Genomic DNA, 22852 nt, shown 5'->3' on the forward strand with positions numbered 1-22852 from the left:
GAACTGATTGGTGGTCTCTCATTTGCAGAGTTCGACAAGAGAAACATAGCTCTACAACACAGCAGAATGTACTCGGCCTAAAAGTTAAACAATAAATACGGTAATACACAGTCTGTTGTAGAAATACACAGAACAGCCCCACTTTGGCTACGTGAAACATTATCCAGGTGTTGTTGCCAGGTACTGCCATTTGAAATGGTCAAAAGTTAGAGTATGACACCAGTCCCCATTCCAGGAATTTCATTATAATATCAGTGGGGCAAAATAGAATACGTTTCCAAGTTACATTTCTTTTCACTTTCAACTAATACATAACATAGATGTTCTTGTGTTTATTCAGTGACTGTTGGTTTTACTGGACTCTTTTTTAAATGTTGGTTCTTTTTCAAGTACTATAAGGAAATTATTCTGGAGTACTGTAAGAGAATTAAATGGTAGAAGTGTTTAAGCCACATATTTATTATGTGAAGGAATCTAATTATGAAAAAAAAGAGTGTCCCATAGTACTCTATTCTGTGATTTAAATAATAAGTAATTTTGTATCCCATAGTACTCTATTCTGTGATTTAAATAATAAGTAACTTTGAGTTAAAAATAAATACTTGTTTCAAGAATAGAGAGTTTTCTTTCTTCCAGACTCAACTGTGGTCCTGTGTCTTAGAACACTGATGTTAGTATTTTATGGTAGAAACTCCTTTTTGACTTGCTGCCAAGTTTGTGTAAAAATAGATATCATTTCATCAGTATATGACATGCACAGTTGAATTAAGTAATTTAAAATCATACCAAGGGACACCTGGGCTTTATTTATAGCACATTTTTCCCCTGTGGCATTTGAAACACACGCCTTAATAGGGATGGAGTTTGAAATCGTGCATTTTCACAAATGAACTTTTAGCATGAAACCAGGAGACACTGCCAAATGAAAATGGCATAAATCCTCATGGCCTGAAATGCACATCACTTTCATTTCTGCTTAAGAACCTCTTTTCACCCAGATGAGCACACCTACACCATGACTTAATACATAGTGAGTTCCTTACTTTCCTTTATTTCTTCTTGTAATATCTTTTTCCTACCACTTTTGAAAAATGTTATCCTTCTCTGTGGAAGAAGAATTTATAGACAACAGTACTCCAAGAGAAACTTCAAATGAAAACTGCCTCCACATGTTAGAAATGAAAATTTGAAACAAAAGTTCTCATCTACTCCAGGAAAGAAAACAAAAACATATGCATCTGAGGCATCATTACTTGTTTTCATTTTCCAAATGGTCATACTTCTTAGTTTTATCCCCAAATTCTCATAAAAGCTCAACTGTGTTTGAGTAACCGCTCTGAGATCTATCTGTATTCCCATTTCCTGCTATGTTCTACGATTAAGCTGTTAAAGAAAAGTGTGGAACTATCTAAGTCTTCGTCTAAAACTGCCATCAGACTTCATCTCTGCAATTTTTCTCTCTCCTGGTGAGGTATTTAATAGGTGGGTTAATTTCTCAAAGAAGAAATCAAGATTCATACTTCTATGTCTTTTGGCACTGGATTAGACAAAGTCCCACAGAAAGTCTGACAAGGATCCTAGGACTGGTAACTGAAGAGATTAGCTGATCTCACTGGTTAAATCCAGACAGGGCAAAGAACAAAATAGGGCATACACACAAGCATCAAAGATTTTAAACTGCCTAAGCGGTTCAGTGATAAAAATGATTCATGTAGAATCATATTTTTTAAAAGGTTAATTATTTAAAACCTGCCATCTTAAGAGTTAAATACTCAACTGCAAATTTAATTTAATTTTTGTATTCCACTCAATCTAAACATATCTGTTTACAAGAGTTTATTACAAACATGTAAAAGTAGGGGTTTTAACTAAAAATCAAAGTACAGAAAGCAAAATTTAACAGAAAAAAATTCTCAAACTGTCTAACCAGAAATAAATAATACAATGATGGAATACTATGTATAGGAGAAATTAATTAGACATTGACCCCATTATTTGAAATATCAAGTATCTGTCAGTTGTTTCAACCTGGCAATAACTGTACAAAATCCAGGAGTGAGCTTCACATCTACATGGTACAGTAAAGAAAATTTACATCTGTTGCGTTATGTGATTGTGGATTGCACTGTGATATGTATTATACTGCGTGATTATGCTATTGTACATAATTAATAAAAAGTACACTTCCAACCAGTGCTGTCCAATAGAAATTTCTGTGAAGATGGAAATGTTTTATATCTGTGCTGTCCAATAGCCTCTAGACTATGTGGCTTTTGAGCACTTGAAATATAATTAGTGTGACTAAGAAACCAAATTTTAAGTTTATTTCATTTTTCTTAATTTAAATTTAAATAGCCACATGTGGCTAGTGTCTACCACAATGGATAGTGCAGCTTTAGAGCAAGTAGGCTGCATCAGCTACTGTGCTGTGTCAGGTCCAGTTTAAGGAAGAAACAGAGCCTTTACCCCCATAACTACCACTAAAATGGCAGTCAAGCTCCCAGATGCAGGAGACATGATATGATACTCTCGTCAGAAGTTTGGTATTGTAATGGAAGGATGGGTCTGGCAGTTAGGAGACCTGAACATGTCCCTTCTTCATACTGAGTCTCAATTTGTGGAATGTAAGGTTGAATAAGATAATGTCTAATATTCCCCAAATCACCACAGTTCCTTTAGCAATCACTGCTTTTTGTCTCCCCACATTCCTGACACTAGCCAGATGACCTATTTGACCTCTATCTTTGGACCCTAGGCTGACTATATCTGGAAAATGGCCACTTCTCAGAATGGAGAAGAGAAACGCTCCCCCCAAAAGCCAATCTTTTCCCTTAGCATGTGGGGTACTTCCTCATAACAATCTCATGTAGTTTCTATTATTTCTCCCTTGCTTTGCCCTAGTTTCCATGGACCAAGAAGCTCCTGACTGACTGGGCCTCCTGAAGCATCATGCTATTCTGATTCTGGCCAGCCCATCCCTCAGCAAATGTTCGCAATAACGACTACAGCTGACTGGCTAGGTCTTCCACATTGATTGCCTAACCACACTTTCTCTGTCTGCCGCGGTCTCCATATGCAGACCCACATCCTCAGTTTGCTGTTGCCCAAAATGGCATCATGATGTGGACCCTATTTGTAGTGAGGCTGCAAGAGCAGAGGATGGGTAATCACATTAACAGGATTTAGGTTGATGGACTATATCATACAATGAGAAGAATAAAGTGTGTAGAGCTAGAGAGACATACCTGAGTTTCAATCTCACTTCCAATAACTGTTTAACCAGGGACTATTTATCTGACTTCTAATCTATCCCCAACTATTAAGTGGAAATAGTAATTCTCTCAAAATTATACCACTAAATAAGATAATACTTTAAAAGTGCCTAATACAGTGACTAGGAAGGATGCTATATAAAATAAATTTGAAGCAGAAGAGACCAGACATAGGGAAATGAGTTAACAAATAATAAAATTGTAGCAGTAAACCAGAGACAAGGTGATGGAGACCTAAAGAAAGATAGTGGCCATAGAAAGAACAAGGTCAACAGATATTCTGAAGGAAATAAAGGCTCTTTGTGACAGATTAGATAAAGGGAGATAAAGGAGAGGAAGAAATTAAAGATAACTTCAAGGTAACTGAGTGGATGAAGTTAAGAAACTTAAGATAGATAAAAATCAGGAAACAGGTATTGAAGGGCAGGTTAGAAAGGGGAAACAAGATAATTTTGAGTTAGACTCACAGGATTTTAGATCCAATTAGTCTTTTATATATCTATATTTATATATCTATTTGAAGAAACTAAAGCAAAAGATCACTAGACAACTTGTATAAATCTCAAAGCACTTTAGTAGTACAATCAAGGCCTAGGCTTAGATATCTTTACTCCCATATTAAGCAACTAGTTCCTTTTGTTTAATCTGAGATGACAATGTAAGACATAGAAATAAATATTTTTAAGGTCACTTAGTTACAGGAAAAGGTTGGAAATACAGTTTTAGGAAACAAGAACACAGAAAACTATTAGAATGGATGAACTCACAGAATTATGAAATGTAGAGAGAGAGAAGGAAAAGGTGGTCTGTACTTAAAAATGCTAAGTAGATATCAGAGAATCAGAGCATCCGGAGCTTTAGTCCCACCGTGCTACCTCTCTCACCTTCAGGAATAACAATAATGATGGTGATGATAATATTGACACTGAATTGCTTTTACAATTGCCTTCCATCAGACTCCCCTATAAGATTTAATTCTTGTAACACCCTGGGAACAGATACTATTATTATGCCAAGTTTTTAGACAAAGAATTTAAATGCACAGAAAGGTTTGACCAAGGTCACAAATAAGTGAGAGTCAGGATTTAAACTTAGGTAATTAAGTTCCACAAAAAAGAGCTGTAATTTTTGTCTAAATTGGGACACTTCAGAGAGTTAAAGAACAGCAAAGGTAAACTGGAAATGTCCAGGGCAGACCAGGTTATATGGTCCCTCTGGTTATTAACCACTAAGCAATCTGCCTTAAATGTCCTACAACCATAAATAATAGGTCTCCTAATTCTTAATCATTTGCCTGCATTCAATCCACTGAGACCTCTACTGTATATCCTGCCTCCCTCCTTCAGTTTCTTCCTTTCTACTGACTTCTTTCATTGCAAAGTTTTCCCAGTACCCAAAATCTTCTCTTGAATTTTTCCTCATATCCTGGGACTCTTCTATTCCCAAACAGATATCTTCTCTTTCCATTACTTGTTGCTGTATATTCTCATGTCCACCTCTACTGCCACTACCTTTGTTCCTGTCCCACCCTCATTTTCCTGTTTTTGGTGCAATGGCCCCTTCTCTCTCTGTCCTCCTTCTCCTTTAGTTTTCCCTTCCTGCTATTATCAGTTACCTCTATAAACAACAAAGATCTAATTTTCTGGTTAAAATTAGGGAATTGGTGAAGGGGGGTCCAAAAGGTACAAATTTCAAGTTACAAAATAAATAAGTGCTGGGGATGTAATGTACATCATGGTGACTATAATTAATAACGGTGTATTGAATATTTGAAAGTTGCTAAGAGAGTAGATCTTAAAAGTTCTCATCACAAGAAAAGAATTCTATGACTATATGTGGTGATGGAAGTTAACTAGACTTATTGTGGTGAGCATTTTGCAATATATACAAGTATCAAATCATGTTGTACACCTGAAACTAATACAATGTTATATGTCAATTATCCCTTACGAAAAAAGACACACAAAAAAGAATTAAATACATTAACAGATGAATGGCTAAAGAAGACATGGTAAATATATACAATGGAATATTAGCCATAAAAAAGAATGAAATAATGTCATTTGCAGCAAGGTGGATGGACCATAGAGATTATCATACTAAGCGAAGTAAGTCAGAAAGAGAAAGACAAATACCATATGATATCACTTATATGTGGAATCTAAAGTATGACACAAATGAACATACCCATGAAACAGAAATAGACTCCAAGACATAGAGAACAGACCCCTGGTTGCCACGACGGAGGAGAGATGGGGGAGAAAAGGACTGGGAGTTTGGGATCAGCAGATGCAAACCAGTGTATATAGGATGGATAAATGACAAGGTCCTACTGTATAGCACAGGAAACTACATTCGATATCCTGTGATAAAGTGTAATGGAAAAGAATATGAAAAAGAATATATATATATATATATATATATAAAATAACTGAGTCATTTTGCTATGCAGCAGAAATTAACACAACACTGTAAATCAATTATACCTCAATAAAATAAAAATAAAGAATTAAATAATAGATGACTTCACAGTAGTTTCAGGAAAATATTTACAGCTTTCTGGCTCCATCACCCACTCTCCTCCTATGCTCCAGGCATTTATCATCCATGAGGTCAGTGACCCTCCCGTATAATCTCAGCAGGCCCAGTGGACAGAAGAGCATTCAGTATGCCACAGGCCCTTAAAAGTTGTTTATTAAGAGAATGCTAAACCAGCGCAAAGGTTTCTTACTTTGTAATTCTCTTCACACAGCACTAAGAACAGCATGTTAGGCAAATAATAGTTGAATAAATATTTCCCGCATTTACTGTTTTAGCAATACTGTTGACTTCTTTTGGACATGTCACAGGTAAGGAAAAAATAGACTAATCTCTTAAAGCAGTGGCAACATGATGATGTTTGCCATCCCAAGCCTGGGAAATGCAATCTATACTTCATTTTAAAGCCATAATATCAGGACTTCCCTGGTGGCACAGTGGCTAAAAATCTGCCTGCCAACGCAGGGGACACAGGTTCGAGCGCTGGTCCAGGAAGATCCCACGTGCCGCGGAGCAGCTAAGCCCGTGCGCCACAACTACTGAGCCTGCACTCTAGAGCCCGTGAGCCACAACTACTGCAGTTCGTGCACCTAGAGCCCATGCTTCGCGGCAAGAGAAGCCACCACAGTGAGAAGCCCGCGCACCACGACGAAGAGTAGCCCCCGCTCACCGCAACGAGAGGACGCCCGCGCACAGCAACGAAGACCCAATGCAGCCAAAATAAATAAATAAATAATAAATTAATTAAGAAAGAAGAGTGAACATTCTTCAAAACAGCAAACTCTTTAAAAAAAATAAAATAAATCCATAATATCTTGTTACCTAAACAGATAACTGAGCTTTTCTACTGGTAAAATCTATGGAGTCACTCTCAAACCAAGTAATTCCCACGAAACCTTCACAATATTCACAAGATCAGCCTGCCTTGCACAAGTGTTAAGAAGTGAACAGTAATCACTTAGTTGGGGATATTCTAAATTTGTTTACTCTGTTAATAGGGTTCTCTTTTGGTCAACAGAGATCACACTGTTGTGTAAACAAATGGATCTGGAGGTTTTGACTAAAGAAATGTTTTAGAAGTGTTTTTCCCTTTTGTTTATGTTGTCACTGCTTGAATGATACTGAGAGATACAGAGATAGCCCCTAGGAAATCTCTACCCAGGCCTCCTCCACTAAAACCCAATATTTATAGCGGGAATGAGAAATGCTGTGTGCCATGCGGTGAAATAAATTCCTATGTTAATCAGAAAACTTTAAAAAATCATGATAAAACCTGACCTGTTGTAAAGCAGTGGGGCAAAATAAAAAAAAAAAAGGCTTTCACTATTCCTTCCATTAAATAAATTCATTTAGGAAGTCTTTTTGTTGTTGAAAATTCGGAATACTGTATGACCGCTAAACACAAAAGTAATCAGACAAACTCATGTCAATATCAATATGCTTAAATTTTTGGAGGGACATGTTTTAACCAAAATAGAAATTATTTTTTAAATAAAAGAAGTTAGCATTACAATAACCCCTTTCTGTTATGCTCACAGACAGCATTTGGCTTAGTCATTACAAAACAGATAGCAGGAGAAAGATTGCCAACTTGAATCCCAGCTCTGCAACTGACAAGTTGTAAGACCTTGACCAAATTACTCCACTTCTCTCTACCTCAGTTTATTCATCTTTAAAATGCACAGGGCTTCCCTGGTGGCGCAGTGGTTGAGAGTCCGCCTGCCGATGCAGGGGACGCGGGTTCGTGCCCAGGTCCAGGAAGATCCCACATGCCGCGCAGATCGGCTGGGCCCGTGAGCCACGGCCGCTAAGCCTGCATGTCCAGAGCCTGTGCTCCGCAACGGGAGAGGCCACAACAGTGAGAGGCACGCGTACAGCAAAAAAAAAAAAAAAAAAAAAAAAAAAAGCACATAATAATAATAACACATCTCTCATATTACATCATTGTGAATATTTTATAAAATCAAGTAGCGCATGGAACAATGTCAAGGACAATAGCACACACACACAATAAATGTCAACTGTTATTATTATATACACAGTAGGTTCTGGAGATTTGTCGAACGCACTGAGGAACTATTTCAAATGTATTTTATATGTTGAGCTAAATCACTTCCAAAACACATCTGAATGAATAATCATGAGTTTCTTATCTACCCAAAAGCAAAGGCAAAACGATCAAAAGTGTGAAAATCACTAACCATTGAGCCAGTGGTGCTCCGAAATATCAGTTCTGATGTAATGGTGGTCGTGAGTAGGCCCAAGGGACCGCGTGAATGCAGTGTCCTTGCCAAGGAAATCAGAAGCTGTTCCCGAGTAGAGGTACTCATCTGCAAGGGAGAAACGAATACTCAGGACTTCTAAGAGTTTACCGGCAGACACTACTGACAATAGACTAATTTCACAGCATGAAACCAATGATGTCTATTGCTTAACATCAGAAATATATCGTTTCATAAATTTCCCCTTCAGATTTTGAAAAATCTGCTTAGTTGAAGAAAAGATAACTCAGTGAACTTTGGTAAGCCGATGCTAACTACTACTTGAATATAAAAAAGGCCGGTGTCTTCCGAATTAATAATTGCACGTGCATTTAGCTTCTGTTATGAATAAGTTCCTCTTCTTTCCCTTCTCCCCACAAATAATTCAAGGACATATCATAATTAGGAGTCTCTCTTTGTAATAACGCAAAAAAAATATTTAGAAAGTAAATGCCATAATGAGGAATGAATTGTGTAATTAGTATTTACTTAACCGACACAACCTCAGTGACGACAACTTTTCTTTGCCTAACCTCTGCTGAAAGGGAGCTTTCAGCACTGAAGTCATACTTTGTAATTATAACATGTTGCATTCCTTGTAGCTAATCATGTCTCTAATAGCTCTGATAAACAGGCATTTCTGAAAAAGGAAAGATGTTGCCATTACTGCATACCAAACTTCTCTGTCCTGTTATTTATGTAAAGTGAATATCCATGTTTACCAGAGACAGAAGGAGAGAGAGAGAAGAGAAGAAAAGAGGAGAAAGGGGGTGAGAGAGGTAGAAAGAGGTGGAGAAGGGGGAGGAGGGAGGAAAGAAATGAGGAAGAAGGGAAAGGGGAGGAGAGGAAGATGGGGGAGAGGAGAGGAAGAAAGGATAGAAGGGAGAGGAGGGGGGAGAAAAGGATGGGGGTTGGAAAAGAGGGGAATGGTGGTCCATGTTCCCTAATGCTGGTTAGCATGTAGTGGCAGAGCGGCCTGAGGCAGAAAGAATACGGTCCCTACAATAGCATGCATTACCCCTTTGAGAGCTAAGCCTCTGTTTCAAGAAATCTTTATATTCAACTACTTGGGGTTACACTTAATAGACTAAAATTTAAAAAACAGCTAATCTCTACAGAGCATTTAGATTTTTTAAATGCCTAAATAGAAGAACAACTACAGACACTGTTTTATCACTAAAGTTCAATTTTCCTCAGAAACATATCTTGAAAATTCTGCCTTTGCATAAGTGATTCAGATACTTTCAAAATCCTCCGATTACATCCACTGAAATAAGACTTTTCCTGAACTACCTGAGACAACCAACCTAAATACTCATGACAATAGTCGACTTTCAAAAGGGGGAAACACACACACATACATATAAAAGAGAGAAACCACCCCCCCCCCAAAAAAAGAGAGAAATCCAGTTATGTAAAGTAAATGTAGACATGGTACTGATTCCATCTCTTAAGTATATATGGTGGAAGGCAGTATTTCATTGTGGGGCAAGTTTTAAAAAGTAGAAGAATAACAATAACAACATCAATAAAGACATTATGAAAAAAGTTTGGTAAGAATAAAAACACACCATCAATTTGAAACATAAAACTACAAATATTCAAACATTTTGCCAGAAAAAATGGTGTATTTCAACATAAAAGTTGGATCTGTGTATCCAGACTTTAAAACTGTCTTCTTTGTATTTAAATTACTCAGGGGTTCCTACGAGGGGTCACCAACACCTACATCTATTGTTTTTTATTAAGGGTGTGTCAACCCCACTTGACAGATCAGAATCACAAATCATCAATCTCATTTTCTGAGGATAATGACTGAACATTAGTCACATAATTTTCAAAAAACACACACACTTCCACTTCAAAGGAAGAGCATTAGTTCTCGCTAAGTGAAAATTAAAATGTCATGGGGCGTCACTCTGATAGTCTATTCAGACATCTGATGGACAAGTTAAATAAAAAGAGACTGAAGTCATGAACCAAACCAAGACAAAAGAAGTCCTTATAATGGTTGAAATTCAGAGGTCATGCCGACATTCCTCAGAAAAGACTTCAGACCACACAGTACTGCCTTCTTTAAACAGGACAGTCCTCCCATAAGAGAATTTAAGATGTATACAAAGCAAGAGAAGACTGAATGTGCTAGCAAAAATTTCACATTGCCATTAATGTAATCAGGTTATGGTGAAACTGGGGTGAGAGGTGTTATACCATTCTTTTATCTGCATTCTACAGTTTGATTTATTTGTTTTATTCATTTATCCACTTACGTCTTATTATTAATCCCCCCCCTCACATCTTCAACATATTTTGTAACATATTATGTTCAAGGAATTGCTCAATTTAACTGCCATAGTGAACCAAATGGGGCATCGCTAAAGATAAGAAAATCTGGGACAGCTACATGTAGAATTATAGCACAACTGCGTGTGTGTCATTTGTATTAAGAAGAATTCAACCTGAAGTTCATTTAAAATGTAACTGTGCTGACGTTAGGGATTACTGGAGCCTCAATTTATGGATAAGGAGCTAAGTATAGAGAGACATGACACTAAAAAACTACAACCAAACAGCCAGTGGATGGTTAATCCAAAATAATCTTTAACTCATTGAGAAAATGTGGTTGAATCGACACACACCTTTTTAGAAAAACACCTAAAAGCTAGAACTATCCATCACGGATCTTACCTGTCATTACTGAAGCAAAAGGCTGCTGAGGATCAAAAGGACATTTCAGTCTGCCAGACTCCAAATGATGTGTGTCTAGTTTGAACATAACTTCCTGTTATGAGAAATATTAACACAAGTGAGATTTTTTTAAAAATATCCGAATCAGCAAGAACGTAGGAGATAAGAACGAAATTCTAATTCATTAATTCAACAGAAACTGAGCATACAGCACACACATCATGCTGTGCTTCTTAACTCTTCCACAAATATTATTTCTAGCAAGACTCAGTTCCCATGTTTTGGTCTCCATTTGCCCAAAGTAATGATGATAATAATGAATGAATTTTTCAACCGGAAGTAGCAATATCCTCATCGATTCATTTAGCCTGGACCACTATCATAATCGAAATCACCATCAAACACGCCTACTTCTTAAGCCTAATAACTAATTTATTGAGCCTAATAAGCCAAGTTCCTCCTCTAAGGAATAAATTTACTATAATAATTATACTTTCATAACTATTATGGTCTATCTACCTAAGCATCTACAACTATACCAAATTACTTAAGCTTCGTGATATTTTGTAATTTTAGTGACTTAAAAGCGTTGTAAGGCAGGCAGTTCATTTTCAGAGCTGTTGATACCTGTGGGCAAAAAAAATCCTGTTGTAGTATTTTCACTATTACGAAAACACTATGCACATTAAAGCCACATAGTTATTTTGGCTGAAACATCTATTTTTATAATAGTGGCCACAGACAGAATGGCATTGGCAGACTTTTAACATTCAGGGAAAAAAAAACATCTTAAGTTGAACTTTCCAAGAAAAATATGAATGTATAATGAATATGGCCCCATGAGCTTGAGTGTTTCATAACAATGACAACACTGTCATCCAGCAAAAAGACTGATGACTCAGGCTGCAAATGTACTAGTTAGAGAAATTCAGCATTTCAGATATTCTCTCTAGATGGCATATCTACAGTTATATCAGAGCACACATGCAATTAAAAGGGATCATTCAGTGCCACTTACCTAGAAAGCAAGTAAAGAAGCAAAAGGGATAGAGGAAATATTTGGATTATTATTATTGTATGATGTGTCATTTCAGATCTTTTTCTTATTAACAGGATCAACAGTAATTACCGCCTTATTAAAAAATAGTAATACCAATTTAAACAGCATGATTAACATTTGCCATTTTATAGTTTTAAGTAAATACACTTTAATACTAAGAGTAATGGTACTTAACAATTAATACATACTAACCATGGGCCAGGAACTTGATGTACATTGTCTCATTGAATCTTCACCACTAACCTAAAGAGGTAGCTACTTTAATTCCAGCTTTACAAGAGGAATATTGAGCATAAAAGGGGGTAAGTATCTTGTTCAGCATCACATAGTGAATAAGAGGCAAAGCAGTAGCTTGAACTCAGGGCTGTCTCCAAAGTTCATGTTCTTAACTAATCTAGTCTCAGGATTTCAAACTCATGGATTTAGAAATGTGTTGAAATTAATGTATAGACTCACCATGACCATGTAACATGATCAAGCCCAAGTATGTTTAGTTAGAACAGTTCAGCTAATGACAAGTTGTGATAGTGGCGCCTAGGCATGAAAAAAGTCCAGTGAGAACACATTTAGGGCATGTTTCCCAACTGTGGATGGGGCTAGAGATATGTCAGGGAAAAACACCTACAGATCACGGCTCTTAAGAATGTTTAAATATTAAGGGCACATTATTCGCCACAGGTCAAACAGAACTGTTGACTCTAAAGCCTATAATGGGATGTTGTAAAGGGAAAAAGTAAACTGAATCCTGGTGTGCCAGAAGATTATAGTGAAAAGCTAAAAAAGAAAAACCAAGAAAACATCTGGGAGAATGTCATAGTTGATACAAAGTCCTAGATAAACCCTTATAATTGTACAGACTTCTGTTGTCAAAATGCAGCATTTCATTAAATTCTCAAGATAAGCCCATAGAATTGGTATTTGCAGAGGCTAAGGACAAGGTCTCCCTTATAATCTCCTGGAGAAAGGAGACAGCAGGAAAGCAAGTTTCCTTGAGCCAGAGTCAAGGATACCAACAGGAAAATGATGTAAAAAAATAATGGCTGATTAAATGGACTTCCTGAGATAAACTGAATGACATGACACTTTTTTTGAGACAACTTCAATTTTATAAGATTTTCCCCATTAAATTCCTTAAGCCTAATTAATCATGCAAAAAAGTACCTGTCTAAACTGCACACAGAGAAATACTGTTGAAGTAAAGACATAAGAAGATAAGAATAGGAAATGTTTAACTATCACATTAGGAAAAATTATTATTAATATTATTAATACTATTAATATTTAAATATGAGATTTGCAGCAGAAGGGAGATCCCAGAGGAAAGAACATACTTCCAATATAATTATTAAACAACTATCAGGCACCCCCAGTATTGCAGAGTAGATACATAGGTAGGTAGATAGATAGATAGATAGATAGATAGATAGATAGATAGAGACTGCAGACACTATTCTGAAATAAAGTTTATATACATACTTTTGAAATACTTGTCTCTGCCTTTCTGTGTTCTTGTTGCCTAATACGGCTGCGAATTAAGTGACTGGAATAGAGCAAGGGCTATACCGAAGCCTATGCACAATCATTTTCTCATTTTATTCTTAAAATAACTCTGAGTTACTATTATTATTGTCATCATTTTGCTGAATAAACAGAAGCTTAGAGAGTTTATGCAGAAGACCGTGGAGCCATGGTAAACGATCCGAGCCATAATTCAAACTCTGGCTCCTCATGTTTAGCTCTTAGTTGTTGTCAACAGCCCTGACTTCTATCCTGAAATCCGAATCCAACCGCCCACTTGGTATGACCTACGGAACATTTCTCAAATGCAGAATGTACAAAACTAACTCACGATTTCCCCCACAAATCTGTTACTCTTCTCATCTCAACAAATAACACCCCTCTCCAACTCACTGCCAAAGATAGAAATCTGGGATTTATTTTAGCTGTTTCCTCTTTCTTCCCATTGCCCCAGGCACACAAAACAGTGGTCCCCAGGAAGAGGGCTTCGCACACTTCTCTCCTCCATCCCTGTTATCTGTTGCTCTTCCCTGTTCCCAGCCACCTGAGAAGCAATCTTATCTATTTGAAGATGGAAGTGCCTTCCCTCTGAATGGACAGTGAATCCTGGGACTAATAATTCATTTTAGAAGAGAACGATCTTCAAGCAGGGCTGCCATACAATTACCTGTACTCCTGACTAGTGGAAAACTCACAAGGCTCAATCATAATTGTCTTATTCACAGAACTTGTAAATCTGACTGCCCCTGGGCTTTCTGACAGTCTCAAGCTAAGTAATTAGCTCCTTCTATATTCCCTTTCAGCATTTGTGACTTTTAGGAGTTAATGAACACTATTTGCATCCCTCAGCAGGTTGTGAGTTTGGCTTTTAGCCCCAGGCCTCAAAACACATCCAAGATGTGGGGCTATCTCATGTAATTGCAGCCTATGCTATAAGCCACTGTTACATATTACCCTTCATCAAAGCTAGGCAAGAGAACATTACACTGGCAACAAAGTATGATGGATTCAAGTTGCCAAGTCTCCTAGTGGTTCAGAGATTTAACTATCAGGGTTGCTTTACTTTCAAACCATTGAGTCTGGGCTGGTTAGACAAGTTGGTTAGAGAGAAAAATTTATCCAGCCACAGTTGTGGGTTTGATCTCTGCTTGAATCAGTTAAATCAGTGTAAAGAAACCTGTACCATGAGCCCAGACTTTACTTTCAAACACACAGCCAATTACCCTGCAAATATGTGTGGTTATTCACAAGAAGTATATACATAAACATAAGGATGACAGTGTAACCCATCAACCCACACAAAGGAATGATTTAGAGGACATATTCTAAAGCTCAGTTGGGCATGCTTGCTCTAGCGATAGACTACTTTGGTTCAATTCCTTGCTAGGCCATTTATTAGTTGGGTGACTTAGGCATGGTATTTCATTCTACTGAGACTCAGTTTTTACTAACTTGCAAACTGGAAGTTATTAAGGTACCAACTTCATTAACAGTGTTGTGAAATTACAAAAACAATCCATGTAAAGTGCCTGGCACAGTCCATGACACAAAGAAAGTACTCTAACGTGTTAGTTGTTAATTAAATTATTGTAACCTGCATGTTTCTCATTTATTGAAATGCTCATTGATTGCTGGAATACATTACTCCCAATTAATACATCCCACATTTCCACTATGTCACTTTGGTCTGGCAGAAATAATAAGTCCAGTGTGATAACAACTATCCATACAATTTTAAGAAAATCATTAAAATTATCTGTATTTAGTGTCTACTATTCTAAACATAAGTAACAGGTCAAATTTGTTGGATGGGAAAAATTAAATTATTTATAAGATATCATTCCGTTGCGAGGTCTTATGGGAAATAAATTTTTACCAACCGCAACATACTAAATAGATTTAGTTATAAAGGAAACTCAAGAGAAAATAAAGCTGTACATAGAGCCTAGAAAACAAGCACTTTCAACACTGTATACCATTTATTTTAATCATATCACTAAAAAAACTTTTAATGAAGAAATTTTTATTAGGTGGATAAAGTGTACAATCAAAATGGCAATCCATAAAGTGGTTTGGAATATAAGTTCTTATTCAGTTCACACAGAATACGATTCAATCTTTATATTCAAGTCTAACTATTTTATGTCATAGGCATTAAGTAACAAGTTATTATAATTGTTTTTGTGCTATTTCATTATATTTACCTCCTTGTAGATTCCAAGATCAATATATCCACATATTGGATGAAATGCTCCAGTTCCACACACATAAACATGAGTTTTGTTATAGGGTTGAAGTACCCGGATGAAATTTGCACATTCTGTCTATTGGGCATAAAAAAATAAAAGCATTAGCATACAATTCAGGTATTTGAAAGATTATCATTCATACCACCTGTTTCCCAAGTAGATTAATTATCAAAAATAAATACTAAAATAAAAAAGACTTATGAGAAATGTTTAACACCTGACTTAGCAAAGGAGGTAAAACAAATTAGAAACTATGGCTTTAATGAGTGACTGAAGTTTTTTTGAATAAGGTTTTGAACTAATCACAGTGCTAGAATGCACATCTCTATAGTGGGACTCAATGGGGCCTAGAGAATGAACATAATGTGAATGAGGTATCCATACTTTCTTTCAAGGATTTCCTACAGAACCAAACCCATCATGCTCTGATGTTCCCACATTGTCTATCCCATATAGAACCTACTGTGTGCAACTTCAACTGTCTCAGCTACGCTAAACAAAACACTCAACACATATGTGTCTTCCTATATATTAGCCCGTTCTTATTTTCCGGAATTGCCTACCACTTTATTTCCATTTATTTTCAATGTTACAGAGCCTTTAAGACTTACCTTAATTCCTGCTTATTTCAAGAATCTCTTCTGTTTTTTCCATAAATATTTTTTTACACCAAGTCAAAATTTTAAGAGACGTATTTCTGCCTCTTTTGCAAATGTTTAGGCCTAAAAATATTTCTTTCCAATGTATATCTTTATAACTTAATTATTTTCTATCCCCCAATTACTTGTAAATAGTGACTCAATTTTTCAGAGTAGTCATTCTTGTTATTATATATTATTTTCAATTCATCTTCTGTAAGTCATCCCTTCTCTTTACATAATTAATGGCAATAATTTGTTAACCATGGCTTCATGATTCCTGGGCCCAAAGACTCCTGAGGAAACACTGGGCAGTAGTCTACTTTTATTCTAGATCAACTTTACCCAGGAGGTGGGCAGGTGTTTACTAAGGAGGTTGGAAATCTACGAAACGACTGAGATTCAGAGAAAAAGTCCATTTTCTCTCTGCCTGAGTGGCCACAGGTCCTTCACCTGTCAGGTCACTGTTGTTGTTAGGGTCGTTAGGAGGAGGGTATTTAAAATAAAAAAGATAATGACCGAACTGGTAGGATGATTTTTAAAATTAAGTAAATTTTTAAAAGGCAGACAACAACTTAGCTGATAGGATTATGATTGTTATGTGGACTAAATTAAAGCATATAACATTTAATAATTGTTTATCACTTACTCTGATTTTGATCTATACAGAATAATCAATATCCCAGTGGCTGTTCTGATTTTAGAATGAATAGCTATGTCTCCATATCTGTGGTACAGAGTTCCTAGTACCTAGTTCTTCCTCTGTCCAGCTAGCCTGGCAATCTTATGTCTCAAGAATTTGTAGATCCCAGTGAATAAAATCTGCACGTTCTACTACAGAAAAATGTTATAAAGAACTAACTTATTGAGTTTTCTGCTCTCTGCTTCCTTATAAACAAAGAAGTTGCTTAAGACTATATGAAAGGACAGTTCCAACCCCTCAGTTAACCACGCAAGGGAAGGATGTTTCTTTATCAGGTAGGAAGAGTGGGCACTTTGTAACAGCAGAAGGGCCACTGCATATGGTTACACAGGTTGTATGCTGTGAAAAAAGTCCTATCTGAGGAAGTGCAAATCACACTGCAGACATCTTTGTTACCTTGAATATTTTCATATGTTTAGTATATGTTCTCATATAATTATTATATATAGCCTCCTAAGAAAGGAAAATTTTATATTCATTAAGACAATTTTCTGTCAGATAATCTTACTTAACAAAATCATATTCTGTGTTTTCCACCCTTCCATCAAGGTGTTTGATGAAGAGAATTTATTTTCTATTGACACAAAGGCACCACAGAGAACTAGCTTCATGTTCTTTTACATCATGCTAGACAATCGCAAATGAAAACCTAATTCAGAGAGTAAATATGCCCTACTAATGGTTTTGAACGAATGACACAGTAATATGAGATAAGCCAAGGCAAAAAAAAGAGGAAAAATATATGCAATCAGCAGATAAATTGCAATGATGGCTTCACTGCTAGGGTAAGAGATTTTAATATTCTCTAGCTTTCATTTTGCTCACTCATGCTCACTGAAGGGACTTTTATTTATTGGTCTTTTCCCCATGAAGAGATTTATGCAGGGTGAAATCTACACATGGAACAGTACACAGGGAGGGCAAGAGTAGAGTTATATGCCTGGAGTAAGGTGGGATTCACTCACTGCCAGTGATTTCACCATTTTTTCAAAAGCTCAGTGTTACCAAAGAATCATAGAATTTAGAGGGTAATTGTTATGGAGTGAATATCTGTGTCCTCCCAAAAATGCATGGGTTGAAACCCTAAACCTCCCAGGGTGATGGTATTAGGAGGTGAGGCCTTTAGGAGGTAATTAGCTTTAGAAGAGGTTTGGAGAGTGAGGTCCTCATGATAGGATTAGTGCCTTTCTAAGAAGAGACCAGGGCACTCGCTCTCACTCTCTCTGCCCTGTGCAGATATCACAGGAAGATAGCCACCTGCAAGCCAAAAAGAGAATTTTCACCAAAGACCAAGTCGGCCTGCACTTTGACCTTGGATCTCCCAGCCTTCAGAACTGTGAGAAATAAATATCTGTTGTTTAAGCAGCCTAGTTTATGGTATTTTATTATGGTAGCCCAAGCCGAGTAACACAGTAATCTTACAAGATTGTGAAATCAATATTTGTATAAAGAAATAAAACAACTGCCTTTCCAGATTATAAATTATAAAGTCAGAAAGACTAGGGACTGTGAGAGACACAGCACTGTTTAAAAAGGCAAATGAGGCCCAGAGGGAAGTTTTACACACATAGGAGATATAATTTGAGTGATGATAAAGAAAAAGCTCTGAATCACACCTAAAACATTTCCCATCCTTTAACTTTCCTGGGAGTTACTTTATTAAAATGCAGCCAGCCCTGGAAAGTAACCTATTATACTAGTTTTTACTTTGGTGAGATGTCACCAAGGATGTATTTCTGAAATTCCTCTCTTCTCTCAGATTGGGCTGCCATGGAATAGAACCATGTATCCTGAGTTATCTAACACAGTTTACCAAAAAAAGTCAGTTCTGCTCAAAGTTTTCTGTGGTGAAGTTGATGGAGGGCAGTTCTCTGGGAAGCCTGGAGGCAATGACAGGGCAGTGAGGGGAAGAAACCGGGGACAGAGATTCTAAAAGAGAAGGTCTCATTTTAAATTTTGCCTGGGGTGGACATTTCAGCCAAACACTGGAAGCAAAGCAAAAGCCTTTACAATGATTTCTCTTTTAATTTATAAAGGTTCCAAGATTTGCTTCAACAGCATGATCAATAATTAACTTGATTTAATTCACTTAGTGACCGGCATGGCTATTAATGGTGGTGTAATTCTGTGAGGCATAAAGAAAGATAAATTCGAGAAGCAGCTGTTTTAACTTTCCCTGAAAGCTGGCTAATTTATCAGCTATTGCCCACAATGGCAAGGGTTGGGGCATGACACCAAACAATTCAATTCAGCCAGTAACGTACTCAACCTGGGAAAAGAACTGAATTTCTCCTTCCTTCCCCACGCTTCCCACCTCCCTAACTCTCCACTGGAAGAAAGAGAGAGAGAACTAAAAACAAGTATCAACTTTCTAATTCTCTCAAGTAAGATTATTTTTTTCAATTTTTACCTCTCATCCACATCCTTACATATATCTAAAGAGATATGCAATTAAATAAATAAAACAAATATGAAACAATACTTAGAGAAAAGACAAGTAAATATTAGTTTATATATCAACACTTAGAATTTTTGTTTCCCCCTAATACCTAGAAAAATATTAGCAAAACAGAACTACTTGTAATTCTCTAACGTTACATATAGTCCAGTTAAATCCAATACAGCTTTATATGTATTTCTGATAACTGACTTATAATCACTAATTTTAATTTATTTAGGTTATATATGAAAAGACACTTATGATTAAGAATGTGGTCTGGGCTTCGCTGGTGGCGCAGTGGTTGAGAGTCCGCCTGCCGATACAGGGGACATGGGTTTGAGCCCTGGTCCGGGAAGATCCCACATGCCGCGGAGCGGCTGGGCCCCTGAGCCACAACTGCTAAGCCTGTGCGTCCGGAGCCTGTGCTCCACAACGGGAGAGGCCGCGATAGTGAGGCCCGCACACCGCGATGAAGAGTGGCCTCCGCTCACCACAACTAGAGAAAGCCCTCGCGCAGAAACGAAGACCCAACACAGCAAAAATTAATTAATTAATAAACTCCTACCCCCAAGATCTAAAAAAAAGAAAAAGATTGATAGATTAAAAAAAAGAATGTGGTCTGTTTTTGTGTTTAGCATATTTTGCAGAATATTGTGATCCTCAAATATTTTGTGATCATTCGCCACATGCCTATCATTGTGCTACATCTTACGTTTGTCTAGCAGACTTCTGATAGAGTTCAGTCTGCAAAGATGTCTGTTTAGGTCTTACAATGTTGAAAATATTTTAATAAGTTGTCAATGCTTCAAAATAAGTATATGAAAATCCAAATATCCCATTTCTCTCTTAAAAATGAAACATCTCACAGGGGAGGATTTCTACAGAGCAAAACCAGTTGAGGTAGAAGGGCAAAGAACAACATTTTAAAGGAAAAAAATTGAGAGATATGCCTATAAAAATCTATATATCAAGTAGGATATCTAGGAAAGAATATTTTTTATGTGAGTGGATCAGAAAGTAATAATATATGAATATAAATCCTAATTTTACAACTACATAAAATATTTAGCATTTATAGTAATTAAAGAATGTCAAGCCTGGGCTTCCCTGGTGGCGCAGTGGTTGAGAGTCCGCCTGCCGATGCAGGGGACACGGGTTCGTGCCCCAGTCCCAGAAGATCCCACATGCCGCGGAGCGGCTGGGCCCGTGAGCCATGGCCGCTGGGCCTGCGCGTCCAGAGCCTGTGCTCCGCAACGGGAGGGACCACAACAGTGAGAGGCCCGCGTACCGAAAAAAAAAAGAATGTCAAGCTAAAACAACAAAAATAATTTTCTTTTTGTTGGCAAAAATTAAATATATTTATTTCATTCATTAATGTATTAGTATTAAACATTAACTATATGTTGTATCCAACATTAGCAAGGGTATGGGGAAATATACCCTCTTAAGGGCATGCACTGCTGGATAAAGCATAAGAAGGATAAACTTTCTGGAGGGCCATTTTACAATGTATATAAAAGATTTTATATCCTTTGACCAGTAATTGTACTCAGTAACCTAAGATGTTCACAATATTTATATATAAGGCTTTTCATGTGCAGCATCATTCACAAGAGTAAAAACTGGATATCTACCAAAACTCTAACAATAGGGGATTGATGAAATAATATATAAAGGAATGCAGTGCAGCTATTAAAAGTAGTGTTATAAAAAAGGAATTTAATGACATGGGAAAATGCTCATGGCAGTCTGCGAAGTGAAAAAAAAAATGTTTTAAGGGACTATGTATACAATGATTTCATTCTGAAAAATAGTAAATAGATAAGATAGAAGAATAAACATCAAAATGTCACCAGCTATCTCTGGGTAATATTCATGGGGGAAGAACTATTTACAGATGAATTCTATATAATTTGCAAACTTTCTACAATGAACACTTTGTTTACTTTAGATGTTCTTAAAAAAGAAAAAAGAAGAAAAGAATGTAATCAGAAAACTTTAGAGATGGAAGACCCTTTAACCCTATGTAATGTCTCCATTGACAAGGTTGTGCGCCTCTACAGTTAAGCCGACGACTCAGGCTGCCCACACCCCATGCATTCTTTTGCCTGGACTGAGCAGCTTACCCCACTCTTTTATAGCAGGACCAGACATTTCTTTAGTGACTTTCTTTTGAATAATATTTGAAGCAGACACAAAATGCAACCAAATAGCTTCCTGTCACCTCTTCCCTTCCTTGGATTAAACCGGGGACTGTGCTCAAGAAAGTGGAATAGCTCTCTTTTGTTTCCTCTCCTTCCACTCCCTTCCCACGCCAATGAGCTAACTTTCATTATGGTAAATAATTCACTATTTTTCAGTTATATAGTACCTTTGTGTAAAGGGACAGTCTTTCCAAACACTTGTTAATTCAAAACACACTCTTGGGAAGTAGGTAAAAATTACTAGAGAGAAGGGAGGAGAGAGGGTAATGCCAAAGGCAATAAAAGATGTTAATAAAACCACACACTTGCCTCAGTTTTCTGTTGGCCCAAATCTATGTAATGCTGTAAAATGAGGATCTGCATTATGGTTATCGTGAAGAGAGAAATGATTTGAGGGATACAGTTTGTAGACCTTACACATAGAACTCAGACCTTGATGTGTAGATTATAGTGTATTATAAGAGCATAGATGGTGGGGCAAGCCTTCTGGATTCAATTCAATATTTACTAGGTATGTAATATTGGGCAAGTCATTTAAACGTTCTGGCCTCAGTCTTCTCATCTGGAAAATGAGGAATAAAAATAAAATCTAACATACTGTATTATTGTAAGGATTAAACGAGATTATAGGTATAAAGCTTTGAAAGCAGTTCCTGGAACATGGTAAGTGCTATAAAAATGTTAGCTATTCTTAGTAACTCTATAATACAGTATTATTTTAAAGGGGCAAATTGAAAAGAAGGAAACAAAGACTTGCATTACACCTACCTAATTCAACAGCAAACTTTATAGACTTCCGTAAAAAGAGAGAAGCTCCCTAAATCTCTAATCCTAGGTTAACAGTGTACTTAAAGTACACAGTGTACTTTAAAGTGTACTTAAAGTCAGAGGTGACTACAAGCTCTCAAATACAATTGAATTGGAAGAATAGGTTCCATATACTGGGTCTTATGTACTCTCTAGGATACCACCTTCAAGAAAGTTTATCACCCTTTGTTTTAGCTTGATAAGAGGGGCAACCGACTTACTCTACAACTGGAATTAGTGAACATACTGAAATGAGAAAACTGTCACAATTAAAACTTCACTGATTAACCTTGAGTGCTTATCCTTCACCTGTTCCATGGGAAAATTGACACTACTCTGTTGGAGTAGATTTAAAACACCCTTTTCCTACTTGCCTCCTTATCCTACACTCAATACTGATGAAACACAAAAGTGTTCACACTGTTTATGACATGCTTCTACTGTTATGCAACAAAGTAAATTTGAAAAATCACA

The 22852-nt window shown here is 36.8% G+C and overlaps 1 protein-coding gene across 4 annotated transcripts in view; it reads right to left on the bottom strand.

Annotated features, from left to right (window-relative positions):
* The window catches only part of SEMA3D (semaphorin 3D), a 209187-nt gene that overhangs the window by 63200 nt on the left and 123135 nt on the right, over positions 1 to 22852 (bottom strand). For all 4 annotated transcript variants that reach the window (XM_067746095.1, XM_067746094.1, XM_067746093.1 and 1 more), the window contains 3 exons: positions 15542 to 15661; positions 10760 to 10853; positions 8012 to 8140 (listed from right to left, as the gene is read on the bottom strand). In XM_067746095.1, the coding sequence (XP_067602196.1) occupies positions 8012 to 8140; positions 10760 to 10853; positions 15542 to 15661 (343 nt within the window). The remainder of the gene's footprint in view (positions 1 to 8011; positions 8141 to 10759; positions 10854 to 15541; positions 15662 to 22852) is intronic.

The sequence above is a fragment of the Pseudorca crassidens genome, chromosome 8 (assembly GCF_039906515.1).
Source record: "Pseudorca crassidens isolate mPseCra1 chromosome 8, mPseCra1.hap1, whole genome shotgun sequence".
NCBI lineage: Eukaryota > Metazoa > Chordata > Mammalia > Artiodactyla > Delphinidae > Pseudorca > Pseudorca crassidens.